Here is a 19,630-nt window from a genome sequence, read left to right as displayed (position 1 = left end):
AAAAGTAATTTTATGCAGGTACTGGAGTTTGTTTATATGTCACTGCAACTCTACACTTCACTGCAATTGCTGAGCCCGCATGGAAAACTCCTCTCCCAGAATAGCTTGCTTAATCTCCCTGTAGAAATAGGACCACAAGCATGCAATGCACTGATCCATTTAGAGATTTTCCATATGCAAAGTGGATCCACAACCCAGTGTATCTGAATGTACCAGAAACTGCCTGGGTAGAAACCATTATCAGATTAGTGGGATCCTTCTTCTAACAGATTTAATCCAAAGATGAACTCTGGTTTGCAAACAATCCAAATTCAACTGTTAACTGTAGGTTAGGCACAGATAAATAAGTGAAGTATATTAGGACTTGCCATATCTTCATACGACATTCTGTATCAATTCTATTCTGTATTTATTACTCAAGGTCTTAGAGCACTAAAAGTCACATACTGCAAACATGCAACAAGCATTTTTATGCCTGGTTAGCAAAGACAGTTATTATACTCTGAATACAAGACCAAGGTTCAGCAAGAAGGACAGCACATATGCGAACAGTCAAAGAGCTGTTCAGAACAGACTATCAGCCTCAGTGACATACGCTGAAATTTAAGAAGCCCAAGAAACTTCCCAGGGGGAAAATTAAGTCTTTTCTGAAGATGCCAGTGCTATAAAGGTGCCACTTCTGGCAGTCATATGTTGCAACGCTTAATCTGTCTGGAAGACCCAAATAAGTCTTCATTTAATCTCATTAACCATACTGATGTCTGATCCTTTGTGACTCCTGGTAATTCTTCTGATGCTTGCTGATATTTTACAGATGCAACTTTTATACACTGTATAAAATTCTTAGGCCTTGAAAACTGAGGTAGCTCCTAGGGACTTCAATGAATTTCCCACAGTTCTCTAGTGCTCGTCTCGAAACACATATTGTGGATTTTTCCTGAGATTTCTCTTGCTCATCCAGTCCTAGAATAGCAAGTGATATACACTATAAAGAAAACCTGTGCGAAGTCAGGAGTCCAGTAGATTTCACAATAGCCTGTACAGGGATGGGATGGGATGGGATGGGATGGGATGGGATGGGATGGGATGGGATGGGATGGGATGACCCACCAATGCCTATGTTTAGCTTACGATGTATGATCTTGGGTTAGGGCAAGCGGATTTTTTAAATTAAGAATTCCCTCATAACAGAGATCTCAGGAGAGCGGTGCAGGCACTTGTCCTGATGGGAACAAGACAAGGATGTTACCATAAAACATAAGAGAGGCTTTAAGCAGAGCATACTATCACCTAAACTAGGTGACAGCAGCGATTTCTTTCCTTGCTCTTAACCTTTTATTGCTCTTTTAGCTCTCTTTTTGCCCCAGTCCACTATTCTCCATGTGGAAGTAATCAGAGAAAAGCATGTCCTCGACACTTTCCTTCTTCCCAAAGGCGCTTTATCATTCTATGTTAATGAAGAGCCAAAGTTAGACTACAGGTTCACTTCCTCATCCTCTTCTCCATCTCCTTTCCTGTCTCTACCTCACTCAGCAGCTGGGGAGATGTAAATGCCTCCCACATTTGTTTACCCCCAGCGTGGTTCACTTCCTTGCAATTTCTTAAAAGATGCCTCTGCTCACTGTACTGGAGAACCCCCAGACACGCATGAATGAACTTCTTGCAGTCAAGTAGGTGACACCTTACCTCCTCCATCATCTGATGCCTCCAAGCTCTGCTGTCTGAGACGATGGCTGCAGCAAAACACAAGGAAAAAAGAATTTCAATTGCAAGCCCAGAAAAGCATCTTGTTGTGTCCCCTTCCTCCCCACAAGCCTCACAGCCTCTCAAGGGGAGAGTTGCCAGGTACACTTAGTCTGCAGACTGACCTTCTTCCATAACCCTCATTGCTGGACTCAGCAGAAATCTCAGCTTAGAGTGCTTAAGCAAGATGCCTTGTACCTGAGACAAACCCTCAGGCTGCAGGCAGTAGGGCTGGGGTGGGTCTGGGAGGAAAGCAGATGCTTTCTACTTTTCCTTCTTTCTGTCACATGGGAGTCACAGAGCCATCATCTACTCCATATCCAGGGAACAGCGTGACCAGCCCTGTCCCATCCCAGGACACATGACATGAATTCATGCCAGGCTCTGCACCCTTCCAAGTTCCAGATCTTGGTGTACTGGTGCTTAGAGTCACATGTCCCTTCTCCATGAGATCAGATGTAAAAGATGTGGAGGAAGTCTCAGCAACAATGGAAACTTACTCTTCTACTTCTTCTGCATGTTTTCTTCCTGACCTGCAAGACAAGGAAAGGCTTATGGTTAGAAAAGGATAGAGAAAATTTAAAAACTGTATCTTCCCCTATATCACTGTTATTGTCCAAAAAAGTTCCTACACCAGGTCCAATATAGCACATTGCACCTTTAAAGAGTTCTGAGTGACCATTAAACCAGTCTATCAAAAAGTCCCTGAGTGCATCAGACTGAAACAGAACCATTTAGGTCCAAAAAGACAGCAATGTCCAGACTCAGCAAGAGCTATATTCCCTGATTTTTTAGCTTCTCAGATACTTTTTCATCCCCTCTGCCATCAGCTGCAGGTAAAGCTTGCCTTACCTGAGTAGAGAAGTTGGCACATTGAGGAGTGAAGAAGATGCTATACTTTGTCTACCTACCCCTGAGAGATCAACAGGTCTTTCTCCCCCTGGTCATGCATAAAGATGATCTGGTTGCTTTTGTAGGTTAGGAGCCCCACCTGAGCTAGCCAAGTTCAGGTCAGACATGCTGTCGCTGCAGTAAATCAGGGTTGATCTGTCTGAGTTAACAGGAGTTCATAATAATAACGTGGGGGGGAGGCACTGGCAAATGGCAGCTCCCTTGCTCTCCACCCCAGCAAGCCCAGAAGTAATTCAGTCCCGATTAGGGATGCTTGTTCAATATTCAAAATGTAAAACATGGAGGTTGCTGAACCAGCACTTTGAAAAGTTAATTAAATGCCAGGTTTCTTTTTAGCAGATACTCCATCACTCGCTGATTGCTTTGGCCATTTTGCAGAGTGAAGTTTCATCTCTATGCGTTGAGAATAAATATTCTCCCCTCCCTTGAAGTCAGGGTGCTACCACAAGGAATACATAGGGCTCTCCCCTACTACACGCGCTGTCCCAGGACACACCAAAATGTAAGAGAAGTTGTTTCATTGCCTTTCACTGCTCCTTTCAAAGCACTTCCATGATGGGACAGGTTTCTCCTCATCTGCTCTCTGTTCTAGCAGGCCATGGTCCTCATCTAGTTCTCCTGTGAATAACCTACTCTACTAACAGCAAGGTGCAGGGCACAGAGGATGTCTGGCTGTGAGAAGAAAGCTCCTTGTCTCCACTGCTCTCCCTGGAGTTTGCAGTCCGTGAGAAGCTAAAGATTGCACTGAGTCCATGATCTGAGCCTAGTAACACCCACTGCTATAATCAGAACTGCAGCCGTGTAGGTGACATCTGCATCTGGGCTTTCAGCTATACCTGTACCCTTCTGTTCATCACAAGAGACAGAAATGCAATGGAGCCATGGAATTTAGGAAAGAACTCTTTCAGTGAGGAGTAATTGTCCAGCTCCATCCTTCTCCCCAGTGGTAGTGCAAAGCACTTTTTGTGAACCCCTGATATTATAGAAAAAGAAAGGGATGGCTCCAGAGAGCCCACCGCCAGCTCTCACTGCAGTTTAGAGTCTGAGAAGACAGAGATGGAAAGATGATGCAGGATTATCTTATTTTATCCCTCCCTTCTGCCTTCACAGAACTGCTTCCCACACCCTCTCTTCAGAGCCTTGCCTTCACTGAGCTGAAACATCCCAAATGATGGCTTTGCACAGCCTTGCACAGTGAGATGATTTCCTGGAGGTTCAATCTAACATCTTCTTAGCACAATCCAGTAACTTTTGGTAATTGTCCAGCCCCAAATAACACTCTCTTTTCCTCAGTACACACACTCTTTACATCTTTGCTCATCCCCTGTCCCCAGGCATGAATGAAACACTCCACATGTTTATACTTCCCAGGAGAGGGTCACTCCTGCTATCCCTGTAAGCAATTTCTGTTTCTTTTTCCTGAGCTCCCTGTCATGACAGATATCCACGTGGCCCACAGGGAAGTCAGTCATATGTTAGTCTTAGAGGCAGACACTACTCCACTCATGTTCCCAGACTTAAAGCTTTCTAAACTTCTCCTAGTTATGTTAGAAAATGTCTTATTCAGGGCAATAAGCAAATACTTCATTATGAAATAGCTGCATTATATTGGAAAAAGTAATTTGGGGCAAAAATTCATAGACCAGGATGGGAGAATGTGACCCAGAGCCCAGATGTTAGAATGCTCTCCTGTCAAACAAGACAGTTCCCTCCTCTCTCTAGGGCAAGCTAAAGCCCCACTGTCACCCCTCCCCCAGGAAAACACCCTAGTCCAGTGCCTCAGGGTCTGAAGGTGGCAGTGGGTGATGCCAGTCACTCATGCTGACAGTACTATGGTTTATACAGAGCATTTAAATACCAATGGCACCAGAGCAGGAGCTAGAAATGACTGTTGTTCTGTTTAGGTGAGACATCTGCTTACAGTCACCTGCACTAAGTATGTTTATCAATACATGATTTGGAATAGCACTGTTTGGTGAAACCAGCGTTTCAAACCAGTTGATAAGCTCATGGGTAGAGAACTATCTGGGAATTATAGTACAAAACTTCTGGAGTACAGGAAGGAGTTACATGTTTTTACACTCCCTGTAGCTTTTATGACTGAGCTACTAGGTAAAGAAGATACTAACCAGTCCACTATTTCCTTCCTTTTTAATGGAGTCTTGAACCCAAAGGCTTCCTTTCATTTTGTTTGATGCCAAATTATTTTTACATTCTTTGTTTCATGTTGGAAAAAAAAATAATCATAAAATATTTTTGCTTGGTTCCTGACTGATGTTTTGCTTTTTGGCCCAACTACACTACCTAAACCTACCTAACAAAGTGACCCAGAGATAAAAGACAAGCTTTGTCCTGGGTCCGTATTTCAAGGCAGAAAGGGAAGAAAGTCATTAATAAATCCTTGAAAGGTGCCCTACCTCCAACCCTGTCCATTCTATAAGCTCAGCCGAGGGCTAAGCTATATATGGAGATACCTGCAGAACCAGTCACCTGCTTGTCTCCTTGTTCTCCAGGTGCTAAGGAAAGCTCCACAGGCACTCTTCATGAAGCTATCATGCTGCTTTAAGCATTGTGGAGTACCCCATCCCGAGAACTGGCTCAGCTTATCAATGTCAATTGCATCATGTTGAGACCAATATTCCACCCTTCAGGAATATCAGGCCTGGATACACAGCATCCTCTTCATTCACCACAAGGTCACAGCTTCCTAGCGGTGAGCAAAAGCAGACATGGAAGAAACCAGACAGTAAACTCAAGCCTGCACAGTCAGATTTCCTACTCTTTTCTCACGTTCACAGCAACAAGAAGTGCACTGCCTTGGTTTGTTTGCTCCAGCAGGAGCCCAGGGAGGGCAGCAACAAGCACCTCCAAAGCGAACAGTTGTGTATGAACTATAGATACACTCACTCAGGTAAGGGCAAACAATACAATCCTGGGACCAGTGCTCAGAAATGCATTCAGTTTGCTGTATTATACACCAGCAGCCACACCCAGCCTTGTGAGACTGCGATACCTCTGTTCTTTCGTGTCTTCTGACAGGCCCATTGCAGCTGGAGGGCCAAAGAACAAGGACCGGCCCATCACCTGGGCAGCTCCATTTAAAATTCCCCCTCACTGCAAGGTTATCTGTGCTATCAAACATGTCCAAAATCCCAGAGTATTCCACCTGGCTTTGGCCAGCTGCTGACCCCCTTTCCATTTCAGGGTGTTGAATAGCTGAGAGACCAGGTGGAAGACCCCAACAGACCTCATGTAACCCTATGTTCTGTAACTCCTAGAACAGAATACCTGCTTCTCTCCTGGTTGTGTGTAGCGGGGCAGAGGATAAAGATCTGATCTCGCTTTTGAGTGTTGTCTTTGCTCGGTTCTGGCCAGCAGGAATCCTCCCTCCACATTAATGAGAGGGGGTTAAACCTCAAAACCGAGGCTTTCCCCCCCCACACCCCTCACCCCTGATGTACAGCTGAGCTGCCCGGGAGCTGCCTGCAACTTCTGTGCTGAAGGGTGAAAAGCAGTTCTAATGTAGACATCATCTCTGTTAAACTGTTTCTTTCTCATTTAATGGACTACCATGGAGATCTAAATGGAGATAAAGTAGCAGGGCTCAGAGAACGGTCAGGATGCTATCTTTATGCAGCATGACAATGTGCAGTGGTTAATTAGACACCGTTAACCTATTTTAGCAGGGGACATAACTGGGATGAATGGGGGGAAACGTCCTTGAAATCTTTTAATGTCCACAGCTCAGGAGAGCTCTATACACACTTGCATCCTGCACCGAGCCCCAGCCAGGAGGTCAGTGTGCAAGATCCGAGGCTCTCTTCTGCGCGCCCAGGGAGGTGTGAGGGCGGGCAACGCAGCTAAGGAAAAGGGAAGCAATTACGGTGGCTTGATAAAACGAACAGGAATTCCCGGTCTGGCGTGCCGGGGACGGCAGCCGAGGAAGAGAGAGGGCTGGGAGCACGGGCGGCCCCCTCGCCCGGCCCGGTCGCCCTCTGCCCGGGCGGGCGCCTCTCCACCAGGGCCGCTTTGCTCTCCCCGGACCCCCCGCACCACCCGCGCAGCGCCCCCCCATCCCGTTCCGCCCCGACGCCGAGGGGGTCAGCGCCGCCGAGCCGGCGCTGCGGGTCTCGGAACGGCCGCGCTTCCCCGCGGCGGCCGCCGGCCGGCACCGCGGCATTGCCGGGCCGCGGCCGCCCTCTGCCGGGCCCCGGCGGCGCCGAGGCTGCGGGTCCCCGGGCCGGTGCGCTGCCCAGAGAGGAGGGAGGCGATCGGCGGGGCTGCGATGTGAGCGTTTGCAAGCGGTCACGCCGCAACCCACGGGGGCTGAGGGGTGTCCCCGGGAGGGCGGGCGCGACCGCAAGTGGCGATGGAAGGGTATTTTAGGTATTTTACGTGGCCCTGGCAGCGGAGGGAGAATTTAATCTGCCTGCGAGTTAGCTTATTTCCTGCCATATCAACCACTTCCCTCAACCACGTGGAAACCAGAAAGCTGCTTCAAGCTGCCCTTTTGCTAAAAGAATGAAATGGGGGAAAAAAAAAAAAAAAAGAAGGTCCTGATGTTCAGAGATACATTTTGGTTTGAGAGAGTAGGGCGATGAAAGGGAGAGCAGAGACCGGTTGTGTGCAGACGAGGCTAGTCACCGGCCAGTCCTGCCTCTCTGCTTCCATCCAAAACCATACCCACCAAACGCTAAAGGCTTGGCTCAGCCCACAGGGAGAGAAGAAGCCTTTTGCCTCTAGGGCACAGAGAGTAATTCAGGTCTAGGCCTGAGGGAGGGGGGAAAAAAAAAAAAAAAAAGATAAAAAAGGACATGTACTCTCTCGCTCAAGTATTTTTTTTAGTGCCCATCACCACAGTGAGTGGGTGGTGAGCTACGAGTTGCAGCTTGTTCAACAGCCTAAGGCACAATTAAGTTACACATTCAATATGACACACAAGTGCTAACTGATCAGTTCTCCCAGCTCTCCAAGTGTGGGTCTTGGTCACTGCTTGTTTGCTGAGGCACAGGGAGAGAAAAGCACTCATCAAAGCTGTATGTAAACTAGAACCGCAGCCCATTCCCACAGGGTGTCTTCTCAGCTATTCCATTGCACCTTCCTTGGGGCTCTGATCAGTTTTTCAAGTTTCCACCCCATCTCCCTGGTCTGTGGTAGCCTGAAAAAGCCAGATTTGCCTTGATTAAATCTGGGGAAGTTCACTCTTCACATCTCCTGAAATCAGGGCAAGTTCTGCTATTGATTTCAGCAGAGCAAGGACTACTATGAGCCTTTTTTTCTGTCATAAATGTCATCTCATAGAGCCCTCCACTTCCAAGCCCCGGGGTGCATGGCTATATCTACCTCCACAACAGGGGTTTGGGCAGACACATTTTTTTAAACTGTAATGGTCCCACCATCCACTTTCTAGTCCCTGACAGGCTCTCTGGGCTACCTGGACCACATGTAGAACACACTGCCCTAGAGCACAGCACTGGAGGAAGAAGGATGCAGCAATGAGCAGGCACGCTCTGTGGGACAGGATCTGACAGACACTGCAGCTAACCTGCTCCAGCTGAAATGGGCTTGTGAGGCACTAATCAATCCCTAGCAGAAGTGTTGTTATTCCTCCTCATGTCCTAATACGTGGGCTTGCTTAACAGAAACAACAAAGGAGGAAAGCTCTGGCACGAAAGAACAAGCTGACAGAGAGAGTTCATGGGGGTCACTGAACCTCAGCCTACTCACTGCATCGTCCCCGTAACAGATGTTCCCAGGGCTCCCCCACTCGCTCACTGGTAGAGAGCTGACCGGCAGAGCTGTTCAGAGCTCCCACTGAGCAACAGAAACAACAACAACACTCAATACAAATTCCTGCTGTGTGGGAAAACAGCGCTGCAGTTTCTAGAGGTATCCACCACACATCTTCGGTCCCTGAGAACAGGGTCTCCTATCCAAGCGATCACGTCTTCGGTCTCCAGTAACTGCCAGGGCCAACTCTCACACCAAGTGGCTCTTGAGGTTACAGGAGAATTTCAGTTTCCATTTAAAGGGAAAAGCACACTTCTGATCCTCCTGGTTACACAGAAGAACTGACTGCTAAAGGAGACAGAACTAGAATGCAAAGAAAAAGTATCTAAGGTTGCTTGTTTTTTTTTCTCCCACAACAGAGAACAAACTCGTGATTCTGAAGTACCGGGCCAAAGACTTGTGATTGGCCTCACTGAAAACATTTAAATGAAAAACACTAGTTTATTACTGACCTCTGAGAGCAACAGCTTCTGAAAGAAGATATTTTAAGAACTTGGATTAAGAACTCAAGAATAATAGAGGAGTTATATGGGAAGGGGGACTGGGAGAGGGAGAAATAGGGCCAAGCAAGTAGATCAGGTCATCTTAGGTCTCTTTCCACAGGTAGACTGCATTAAGCTAGACTTCACAGCCAATTTCGAGGTGACCTACAAAGGCCAGACAAGTTTTTAGCCTTGGCTCTGACAGATACAAAAGTGTTGCAAGTTGCATGTGTTCTTCAAGAAGGTTTAGCTTTTTTAAACTAGAAATACTTGGGACAGCAAGGATAGTATCCCCTGAACTTGCCTGTAAATTCCTTGGAGATGCAGAGAACTAAGGAAGGAAGACGCTTTGTCCTCAATCAGAAAAATCAAAGAGACTTCAACCTGAGCACACTCTGCCACCTCAGCTGCTTACATGGACTGTTACCAAAAATGTCACACTCCTGTTCTGTATTTGTCATGCAGGCTTCATTTTCTAGGGGAGGCAAGAGGCTACAATCCTACTAGTTCCTTCATTGCCCAGTGTCTTTCAGGAAAAAGAAGTCAAAGGGAACTTCACTAACAGAGAAAAAATAAACAGAAGTCTAGCTTAAAAAAAAAAAACAAAACAACATAAAAAAGAAAAAAGAAAAAAGAAAGAAGAAAAAAGAAAAAAGAAAAGAAAAAAGAAAAAAGAAAAGAAAAAAGAAAAGAAAAAAGAAAAGAAAAAAGAAAAGAAAAAAGAAAAGAAAAAAGAAAAGAAAAAAGAAAAGAAAAAAGAAAAGAAAAAAGAAAAGAAAAAAGAAAAGAAAAAAGAAAAGAAAAAAGAAAAGAAAAAAGAAAAGAAAAAAGAAAAGAAAAAAAGACAAAAAGAAAAGAAAAAAGACAAAAAGAAAAAAGAAAAAAGAAAAAAGGAAAAAAAAAGAAAAAAGGAAAAAAAAAAAAGCCCAACTCTTTTTCCAGGTTCCTCTGGGCACTGCAAAGAAACAGAAATGGGCAAAAGTCTAGCATTTTCCTCTTGCGGGAAACCCTTGCAAGTCACACTAAGCAGGATTAAATGGAAAAAAATCCACCACTACAGTCATGGTACTGCGGGATTCTCAGGTGACTCTTCTGTCTTTTAGGGACTTTCCTTTTCCTGCCAGTTATCTTTACTGAGTCTAAACAGAAAAACCAAGGAGAGCTCACCCCAGCAATGACATGGAGGGACAAGAGGACAAGAGCCTGTTAGCATTCCTGGAACATTCAGCCTATTAAAAAAAAAAAAAAAAAAAAAAAAAAGAAAAAAAGGAAAAAGAGGTGGGGGGAGATGAGGGAAGAAAAAGAAAGAGAGGCAAAAAACCCACCCTGGGCCTGCACATTGCAGCTTACCGCCATCTTGATGTCCTTGATGCGTGCCGATGGCGTGGAGGCGGCTGGCACCAGATCAGCCCAAGAGAAGGAATGAGAGGCCAATGGAGATTTATGTGAGGAGAGTGAGATGGACAAGGTAAAATTGTCAGGAGGAGTTGTTAGAAAGTAAAATATATTGTGACAATTCCACTCCTGCCGTTCATCAATAAACTGACAGATCATTTAGTGTCAATTAGGAGTGATAGATGGACAAGTCCCCATGATCCTGGGCCAAAATTAATGGCTGGGAGGGAGAGGGTGATTGAAAATGACGGCTGACATTGAGAGGAAAGTCCTGAAGGTCCCCAAGGGGCCATTACTTGCCTCATTCCCTTGCAGATCAATGCAGGGACAAACCCAAAAACAGACACTTCAAGACAAAACTTAATCAGACTTCCTTTTCTTTCTTCTCCTTCTAAGTTGTGCCCCCTCACTTGGCAGCCTTGATCCTTTGTGCCTATGCTCTTCACATCATTGAGGACATCCACACATGGCTGGAAGATGCAGAGTGAAGCTGCCGTCTTCCCCACAGTCAGGAGCCTGGCCCCGCTCCTAACCTGGCAGTGTCACAGGGAAGCCCAGCCTGAGATTTACCTCAACGCTGCTAGACTGGGAGTAGAGGACAGAAGCAATGACACAAGCTTCCCCCTACCATGTCAGATAGAGAAACTCATGAGCAGTTTACTACTCCCACTTGCAAGAAAGGGATGGCTAGAGGTTCTATAAACCAGGCACTCTGAGGGGTCATTTCATATAGATACAACACACGATAGTTTAAGCCCATATTTTTGAAACAGGAGGTTTTTAACTTTACTTACCTCTGGAGACCTGGAATCATAAAACCCCTTAATCTCTTAAACAACCTTCCTCCAGCTCCAGGGTGCAATCTCACCATTGTCCACCCTCCAGAGTCCTAAATGATATCTACACAGAGGCTGGGTTACCCTGCTCTAAAGGTCACCCTGACTGCATCCCCTTCCTTCCCACCAGCCCTTAATAGTCGCCTTCTTGTTAAATTCATTCCTGGACACTGTACCACCACTTCTGTTCCAAAATACTTCAACGCGGTCATTTTCCTAAAGAAGCCTGCCTTGATTATTCCAACTCTGTATGACCTATCAGTCAGGAAGGCAAAATTCCAGTTGTAGCTGGAGCACCTGTTGCTAAAGTGCCATGATCCCTGTAGAAGAAAGGAGGTACATGTCAGGCACGGGAAGGGACTTCCTACTGAAAGCAGCACTTGGCTTGCAGGGCCACCTGAAACGAGCTGTGTTTATTCCACAACAACCCTAGCTGCTGCCTGCGGAACTGTATGAATTTTAAGGGGCTGACTGCAAGCCCAAAGGGATCAAGGACCCAAGTAAACTGGAAGTGTCCCGAGAAGCAAAGAAAGAAAGGTATTAATAGGGAGAAAAATGGAAGAAATTCTACAAGGAAAGTCAGATAAATGAGATTAGCAGAAGCTGGAATTAAATGGATTTGGGAAGCACCTCTCCTTTATCAAATCCTCGCCATTATGGAAAACTGAGTTCTCTCTTCCTTTTCCCATTGGCAGGCACTTTGTGTTTCTTCCTTCTGATGCATGAGATAACCTGACAATAAACCTCTGCTTTGCTTGTCACAGGTGTCAACACTGATGTCATTAAGGACATCAGCACAGCATTCAGAATGGCACTTGGGCTCCATCCAGTGGTTAGAGAGCTGCTTCTGTAGCAAAACCAGCTGTAATTACTATTATTTATGTAATCTCAGCAGGGTACTAGGCCCCAAGTGGCTGCCTAGGTTCTTGGCTGGTCCCCTGTCCTCTAATACCAGGGCTAGAATATTGCTGGGGCAGCAATGGGACTTCCTCTTCTCATAGAAAGTGATTCTTCCCTCTGAGCACAAATTTAAATAAATACAGCAAATTCAGGTGCTGAGGGCCCCGACAATAAGGAAAAAAGATTCTTCCGTCACTACTTTACACCATTTATTTGCTGATTGCAGAGGACAAGCCTGAGGGTTTGCTTAGACACTTCCCTGCAGTCCCCATCATTATCCAGATTTACAAAATGTGACTCTTAGCAAAGACAGCTGTTCTACGGAGGTTCCAGGGGTCCAAAGTAATCTTTCCGTGCTTGACTTTTAAAAATTTATCAGTAAAAGACAGCATTTTGATAGTTCTTAGGAATTTAAGTATCTGACACTTGTAAATGCTATGGAAACTCGTAATAAAATACTTTATCTTACTTGCATACCAATCTGTGAAAATCAATTTCAAAACTAATTACAAGTTGAAAAACTTTAGGGGCCCTCCTCTTCTGCCTTGAACAGTCTGAGACAGCAATAGTCTAATGGAAAGAATCAGCAAGATGGTGAGAATATTTGCAAGCTTACCTAGGTATGACAAGAGCTGGGCAGGTAAGGGACTAAGAAGGAGCAGCAAAGGTAGAAAGACAGAAAACCAGGTTGCAAATATGTGCCAAATGGAAACACAAAGAACAATTTCAAGTGATCATTTCACATTGATAAGACTCTGAAGTAGAAATACAGCAGAGAAGTGTTTAAGTATCCCTGCAGGAAAAGTAACAAGTGGCAGTTGCCACTGGCTGAATCTGTCAGAACTAAAAGCTGAGACCACAAATGGGAAGAGAATAACACATAAACAGCTACAAGATCATTTCACAAGTGGCTGCAGTATCCCATCTGAGCCAGAATATATTTATACAAAACCGAAAATCTAACTGTAACCACTCTGCTCATCCTTCCTAAGTATAAAAAAAAAAAATCACAGATTTTAACACTGTCAGTTCTGAAGAGCAAATTATGTAAAGCAGTACAATTCCCAAGTGTAGGCTCAGTTACACTGGCATAGAAGTGCTTATACCTACAACAAATATTATCAGTAGAAGCATGTTATTCTAACTACATCTACATTAGTGAAATTGGAGCAAGTCAACTTGACGGGCTTCCAAACTGAGTCAAATTGGTTGAAAAGCTGTGGGGAGATAGAGCCTGAGAAAACAGAAACAACAAAGCTACAGTAACTTGGTATGACATCAGCCGATGACTCAGACTTTTCACATGAAGGCTTTACTCTGGGATATGTCACAAAGACAGCGCTACAGGCCAGCATCTCAGACTTTTTTAAGGGAGAGAAAGAGGGAGATCAGCCTAGGGAGAATACACGGCTGAAGGAAAGAAAAGACAGGGGAACTAGTTGTACAAAATCCTTGTACCTCATATGACTGAAGAAAGTCAGAACAAACCTCCCCTTCATAAAATTTATTCAATAAAAGCTCTTAATACAAATTAAAAGAATGCTGTCAGATATGACATGATATCGTATGCATGACTGAGCAAGGGGCACATCTTCATCTCATGTCCCACTGTGCAGGGTCTCACAGGTAGAAAGGTCTGCAGCCCTCCATCTCCTGTTCTGCCTCTTCAGCTGAATTGCGTTCAAACTCATGGAAGCGTTTACTCCAGACACCTGCTATTTCTGTAAACTGTGCAATTGGGATGCTGGAGAAGCACCACTGATAGCTACTGCTCCAAATCTATCCAATGAGGCTAATGTCAAACAATGAAAAACATCCTGAAGCAGCACATAGCACAGTGCTGTTACACTAGGAACCTGCACACTGTCCTTCAGGGCACATTAGGCACAGCCCTGAATAACTGTATTACCTCCAATCCAGTCCTTCACCTAGCCAACAATTACAGAATTTATTTTTCCTAAACAATGCAATTCACCCTTGTTCTCTGCTATTACATTTCCATAAAGCTTCTGCTTGGTCCTGCAGAGATTTAGGATCACTGGTGGCATTATTTTATAACCCTGAGGTGGATGCACCTTTGTAATGGCAACTTCTAGCTGCAGCCAGCCTATGAAAAATAGTACCATTATCAGAGTTAAACTGGAGAGGAACTGAAGGAGCTCAGGCTGAGATCTTCATCCCTTTGCTTTACTCCAGTCTCCAGATTTTCAGCCAATTTATTCTTCAGAGACAAACAGAGTGGTAATTTTCCCAGAAAAGTACTATTTTCTAGAAAGGCTACCCCAGAAAATAGACCAACTTTCTCACCTCCCAGGAAATACTGACTGTATAACAGGTTTCTGGATGTCCTCTCCCATTCTCAGTGTTCCAGGAAAGAAAATAGATAACTTTTACATTAATCAGAGTGCCTTCAGAGACATACACACTCTTATTATAGGCCTTAATGTATACACGCAATCTCACGCCACTCCATGACTGAGCCATTCAGCTCTATATAGGAAATATAGCACCAGCATAACTTTACGGCTTGAAAAATAACAAATAGCTTGAAACCAAGTCCTCCTGGATGGTCCTTCAGTTTTCATACCCATTCTGTTACCATGTCCAGATACTTCCTTTCCCTTAGGTGTCCTTCATAAGCATCAGACTTCTCAACTTGCACTCTACAATTTGTATACTTTTTTCCTCCCGTCTCTTCTTGCTGACCATCTCCATCCATCTCCATTATACCATAACCCCATACACACATAAACATTGACAAATTTCACCTTTACTGTCAAGGCTGATCACTAAATCCTGAACGGTTCATTGCATTCTTGTCAGTGGGGCGCTGTCATGTGTCACTCTCCTGGAAAGGACACAACCAGTCAAATCCCCCCTCCCAGCTTCTGCATTTAACATGCTTATTACGCTCTTCACTCCTTCCAGTTACTGTGCCAGCTAAGGAACACACTGCCTCTGGCAGACAGCGACATGTACGCAGTTCTGAGCCCTGTCAGGCCAATTTATAAAGAGCATCAGCCAGCGGAACCAAGCAAGAGCAATACTTCAAATGGTTTGAAGGAGCTACAATGATATTGGATACAAAGGCCACCTACAAGATCCAGAAAAAACTGTTCCAATGCCTGTGACAACAAAGCCAAACTAGTGATATTCACTTAATCCATGCCTAATCCCCCCTTAATAAGGAAAGAGGTGAGGACTCACTTGGTAGCTGCCACTACAGGATCATCTGCCCAGCCTCCTTGCCGGCGTGGGGGTTTAGGTGGTGGGCCCTTTAACAGAGAAGAGACATGTTACAGCCAGGTCCAGTCAAGACAAAGTCAAGCCAATTGAGACACGAGGTCCACACAGTCTAATGTAACATTTTACCAAATAATAGATGGAGAGATAGTGTTTAAAATGCCGTTTATTCATAAAACAAAAGGAAGACAAATATTGCAGGACAGGTTTTTAAGCATCTCTGTAAGCAAAAGATGTACCACTAATCAGTATCTTGACAAGCGTCAGCTCTGTGTGCCTTTGACTTGTCCAGTACATTAGCAGACTGATCCACAGAGGATGCGCTCTCCTGGCAAAATATGGTTCACTGGGAACTTGTTTGTTACTGCTGCCCACATTTCAGTGGGAGGTATCACGTGCTACATGTTTCCTAGGGTCAGCTCGTTTTAGACACCTCGTTTTAGACGAGGAATTGTTCCTAAAAAGTGTCTGCTTTTGTCCGCTGCCTACAATAGGAGGTTAGATGCCAAGTTCAGATACAGACAGCCATACCAAACACCTCTAAAGTTAGGTGAGGTGCATCCCACCACTGAAATGATACAGAGCTTGAAGACCCTCCCTGCTGTTTTCTTGCATTGTCTTGTGTGGTACTCTGCTGTGCTGCAAGAGAAAACAGGAATTCAGCTTGGGGCTTACAAGGGGAATTTTCAAAGAGCAGGGCCATGATTTCCCACTGAATGGGAGCTGCCTGCTGCCTTGGGCAGTTTTGGGCTCAGTTCCCCCAGCCTGAAGCACCCACCTTGTACAGCAGTGGCATCAGTGTTTACATGACAGGCAGTGGTGAAAGCAGAGGGGCAAAGCGAACCCAGTGCATGAATGTCAGTTCACATAGCTCCCAGCTGATGGTGCCCGGTGAGGAAGATGGGTTATGGGGACCTGTGAAGGGACCATCATGAGAAGGGATGATTGGGTAAAAAAAGTCCCAAAACGGGGAAAAATGGTAACTGCAAAAGAGTCTAAGCTGGAGCAATGGTGGGGGAGACAGGTGGCTCCCACAGCTTTCTTTAAGAAAGGGAATGGGCTGGGTGACTCCTGAAGATTTTTGACTTGACAGAGGGGACCTCGCATATGTGGTGGGGTCAACGCTGAGCAAAAGCCAAATTACCTCTTGCCACAGATGAGGAAGGGGCTGAGCTAACCCCTGGTGGTAGGGGTCTCCCGTGTTTATTTCTTGAAGCAGAAGCATTGTTTGTGAGTGTGGGAAATGAAGAGAGCTTGCCAGGGGCACCCACTGCCTGCTGCAGGGAAGGGGCACGACCCTGCATAGCTCCCTGATAGGAGCAAAAATAGTCATCCTCCAAAAATAAACAGGGAGCAGGAATGAGGCAGGAGCTGCAGTCCCAAAATACCAGCTTTCTTCAGCAAAGGGAGCACAGGAGGGCAGAGGGACAGGCAGGGAACGTGAAACGCAGGAAACAGCCTCCTTATATGGGCTCATCCGCAGGGGACAGAGCTCAGTCGACTGGAATGACCATGTCACAGAATGTGAAGCCTTCAGGGGCCCAAGTGAATGGAGTTTTCTGATCTTTAAATGATTCCCCCAGATTCTTAAGATGCCAAACCAGAGAAGAGGCTATAGTGCCAAAAAAGGAGCATTTTGAATTCAGTTGATCTGAACACACCCAGAGCCCAGGAAAAGGGGAAAAACACACCACATATGGGCGTGCATGCCCACATAAACATCCCTATTCCCATTACACACACCCCTACCTCAAAAACACACTCCCTCCCACACAGATCCTTCTCATGCAAACAACCCTCCTCCCCTCACACCATCTCCCAGATAGCCAGCAGGCCATATTCCCAACGCACAGCCACACAACTCCTCACAAAGGTGCATGGAGTTACACAAATGTCACCAAAGAACCTGGGCCATGAAGCTGAGGGAAAATGCAGCACCCCCACAGCATTCCAATACACCTGCAATTTAATTCCCTCATCATCAAAACTAGCCTTCAGACCTAAGACATCTCAAGTCGGGCACTCCAGATCAAAGGGTGACAAGAATGACTGCCCCAGTCTTTGCACAGGGCATGACTCCACAGCATCTAGGGGTTTGATTCCAATGTCTTGCCAATGTTATAACGTCTTCCCATTGATAATACACACCAGGAAATCCTGAATGTCTGTCAGACCCTGACAAACATCTCACACATACCTACAGGTCCCTTTATTCCTCTTGCAATAAATCAGGTAATTCTTTTTGAACTGCCCACAGGAGCACTAGCAACAGGAAAGGCAATGTTAACTGTCAGCTGAGGATAAATAGCTTTTCTTTGTTACTTGCCTGGAAAGTGCCTTAATAAGGTCACATGCCACATGCACTTTTGTCAAGTAAATAAACTTGCCTTCATACACTTTCACATTTCCAAAACCTCAGCATAATTTACAATTGAGAATGCAATGTTGTGCATTGCCACAATATGGTGGCAGGTAGGAACGTTGCAGCTGCAAGCAAGAGCTTGCGGCAGAAAGTGGGAAGAACGTCAACTCTAGAGGGAGCAGAGCAGAAACAGAGGACATCGTTCTTCTGTAATGGAGCAAATGTGCTCCTGAACACACCTTTTTGGTGGAAAAAAATGGGGACTTTAAATGATGAGATCTTATTGGTACCTATATATTATACTTGGGCAACATTTCTATGTATGTTCCCAAATGCAAAGCTAAGCTATACGCCCAAACGGTTTGGTGTCCAAAACTCTGAGATTGCACCAGCTCCTGACAACAGTGTTCTCTATCAGCTCTTGCTGCTCAGTCTCTTTTCCACTCCAAGTTTTGTCAGTTATTTATCTCCAGAAGATTTCTTTCACCTTAGTTTCTGCAGATCATACACTTTTTCATGGAACGTTGCCATGGTCTGAGCCCTTTATTTTATTCTTTCTCAGAAATTCAGTTCAGCATTTTTATGATGGCATTTTTCCAGTATTTCTCAGGCCGCCTTCCTTACCAACACTTTTGTACTACACCATAATCGGTATTTTATCTCTCCCTTTGAAAAATCACTGGCCTGAATTCCATCTCTCTTGCCTTAAAGTAGAAACTCTACCTTCTTCTTTATCTGTAGTCAGGCCCTGTCTTATCAGACAGATGCAGAATTCTAATTTGGTTTCCCCATTAAGGCAGAAATTTCCAGGCCACTTGTCAGATCATGTCTGCAGTTTTCAAGGTGCTAGTAGGATGTTGCTTCCCTCATGGAAGGAACTGTTTGTCTCTGGATCCTCAGAGTCCAGCAAAGTTTCTTTTTAGGACCTACCACAACACAGGCAGATTATGGACATGTTGAGTCCCTCAGATTCTCAGATGGGTGTGGAAATATGGATTACTTTACCCTCATCAACATGACAATTCCTTTGAAACAGTAGAGCACTCTGTGCAGGGAAACAGGGACTCAAATGACATTGAGAGCATGCAACAGAGGACATACAATTTTTCTGTCATGTAACACATCTCCTAAAATGTATGGGATCTATGTTGCGCCCAATATACAAACACTGTGAGATTTTATACAGTATGTAGGTGCCTTGTTTTTATTCAATATTGACCACAGAGCAGAAAGAAAGAAGTATGGCCAGTCTCAAGCTCCCTCTTCACCAGCAAGTTGCCAGAGGCCCCCCAACTGAGGAAAAGCAAACCTCCACAAACAGACCTGATGAGTTAGTTTTGACTACTGCATGTCTGAAATCCCTAGTAGAAAATACTGGATTTCCATTTCATCCACAAAGTGTCCTTCTTCATGGTCACTGACCTTCCTTTACTAGGGAAAGTGCTATTGAGACAGAAAAAAAATCGTTGAGGAGCTTTAACTCTCTGTCACCTATCACAGGAGGTAGAAGAGCAGCTGATACTGTTAAACAGCTATTAAGAATTTCTTCGCTAAAACAACAGTCAGCTATCTAGTCAAGCTTACCTGTGCTAGGAAAGCTGTCTATATTGCTGCATTTGGCACCGTATTCTGTCTTCAAGAGCTACTGCTCTCCCCTGCATCAAAATAGTGAAGCACCCAACAAATTGCTTCTCTGAGCAAGGGGTTACCAGGCAGAATGCTCTCACAACCCCCAGTTACAGGGCAGTGCCCCTCCAGCCCTCCTAGACATGAACATCTCAAACAGTTTGCCACGACCTTGTGCCACATACTGTCAGACATGCTCCCATCTATCTCCATCGCTCCTACAGTTCTTTTGCTACGTTCGGGTGGGTTCGGGAGCACTCAACACATGAAATAAATGTGTGGAAAAGAAAAGGAAATGCTTTTAATAACATTATTTTTGATGGGATTGTCCCTAATCCACA

The 19,630-nt window shown here is 45.1% G+C and overlaps 1 protein-coding gene across 2 annotated transcripts in view; it reads right to left on the bottom strand.

Annotated features, from left to right (window-relative positions):
* Positions 1–19,630, bottom strand: part of IFT43 (intraflagellar transport 43) — a 45,448-nt gene that overhangs the window by 14,214 nt on the left and 11,604 nt on the right. For both annotated transcript variants that reach the window (XM_074149475.1, XM_074149474.1), the window contains 3 exons: positions 15,266–15,333; positions 2,244–2,276; positions 1,687–1,733 (listed from right to left, as the gene is read on the bottom strand). In XM_074149475.1, the coding sequence (XP_074005576.1) occupies positions 1,687–1,733; positions 2,244–2,276; positions 15,266–15,333 (148 nt within the window). The remainder of the gene's footprint in view (positions 1–1,686; positions 1,734–2,243; positions 2,277–15,265; positions 15,334–19,630) is intronic.

Source organism: Numenius arquata, chromosome 6 (genome assembly GCF_964106895.1).
Source record: "Numenius arquata chromosome 6, bNumArq3.hap1.1, whole genome shotgun sequence".
NCBI classification, from domain to species: domain Eukaryota; kingdom Metazoa; phylum Chordata; class Aves; order Charadriiformes; family Scolopacidae; genus Numenius; species Numenius arquata.
Note: the sequence above shows the minus strand (reverse complement) of the source record. Positions and strands in the feature narration are given on the sequence as shown.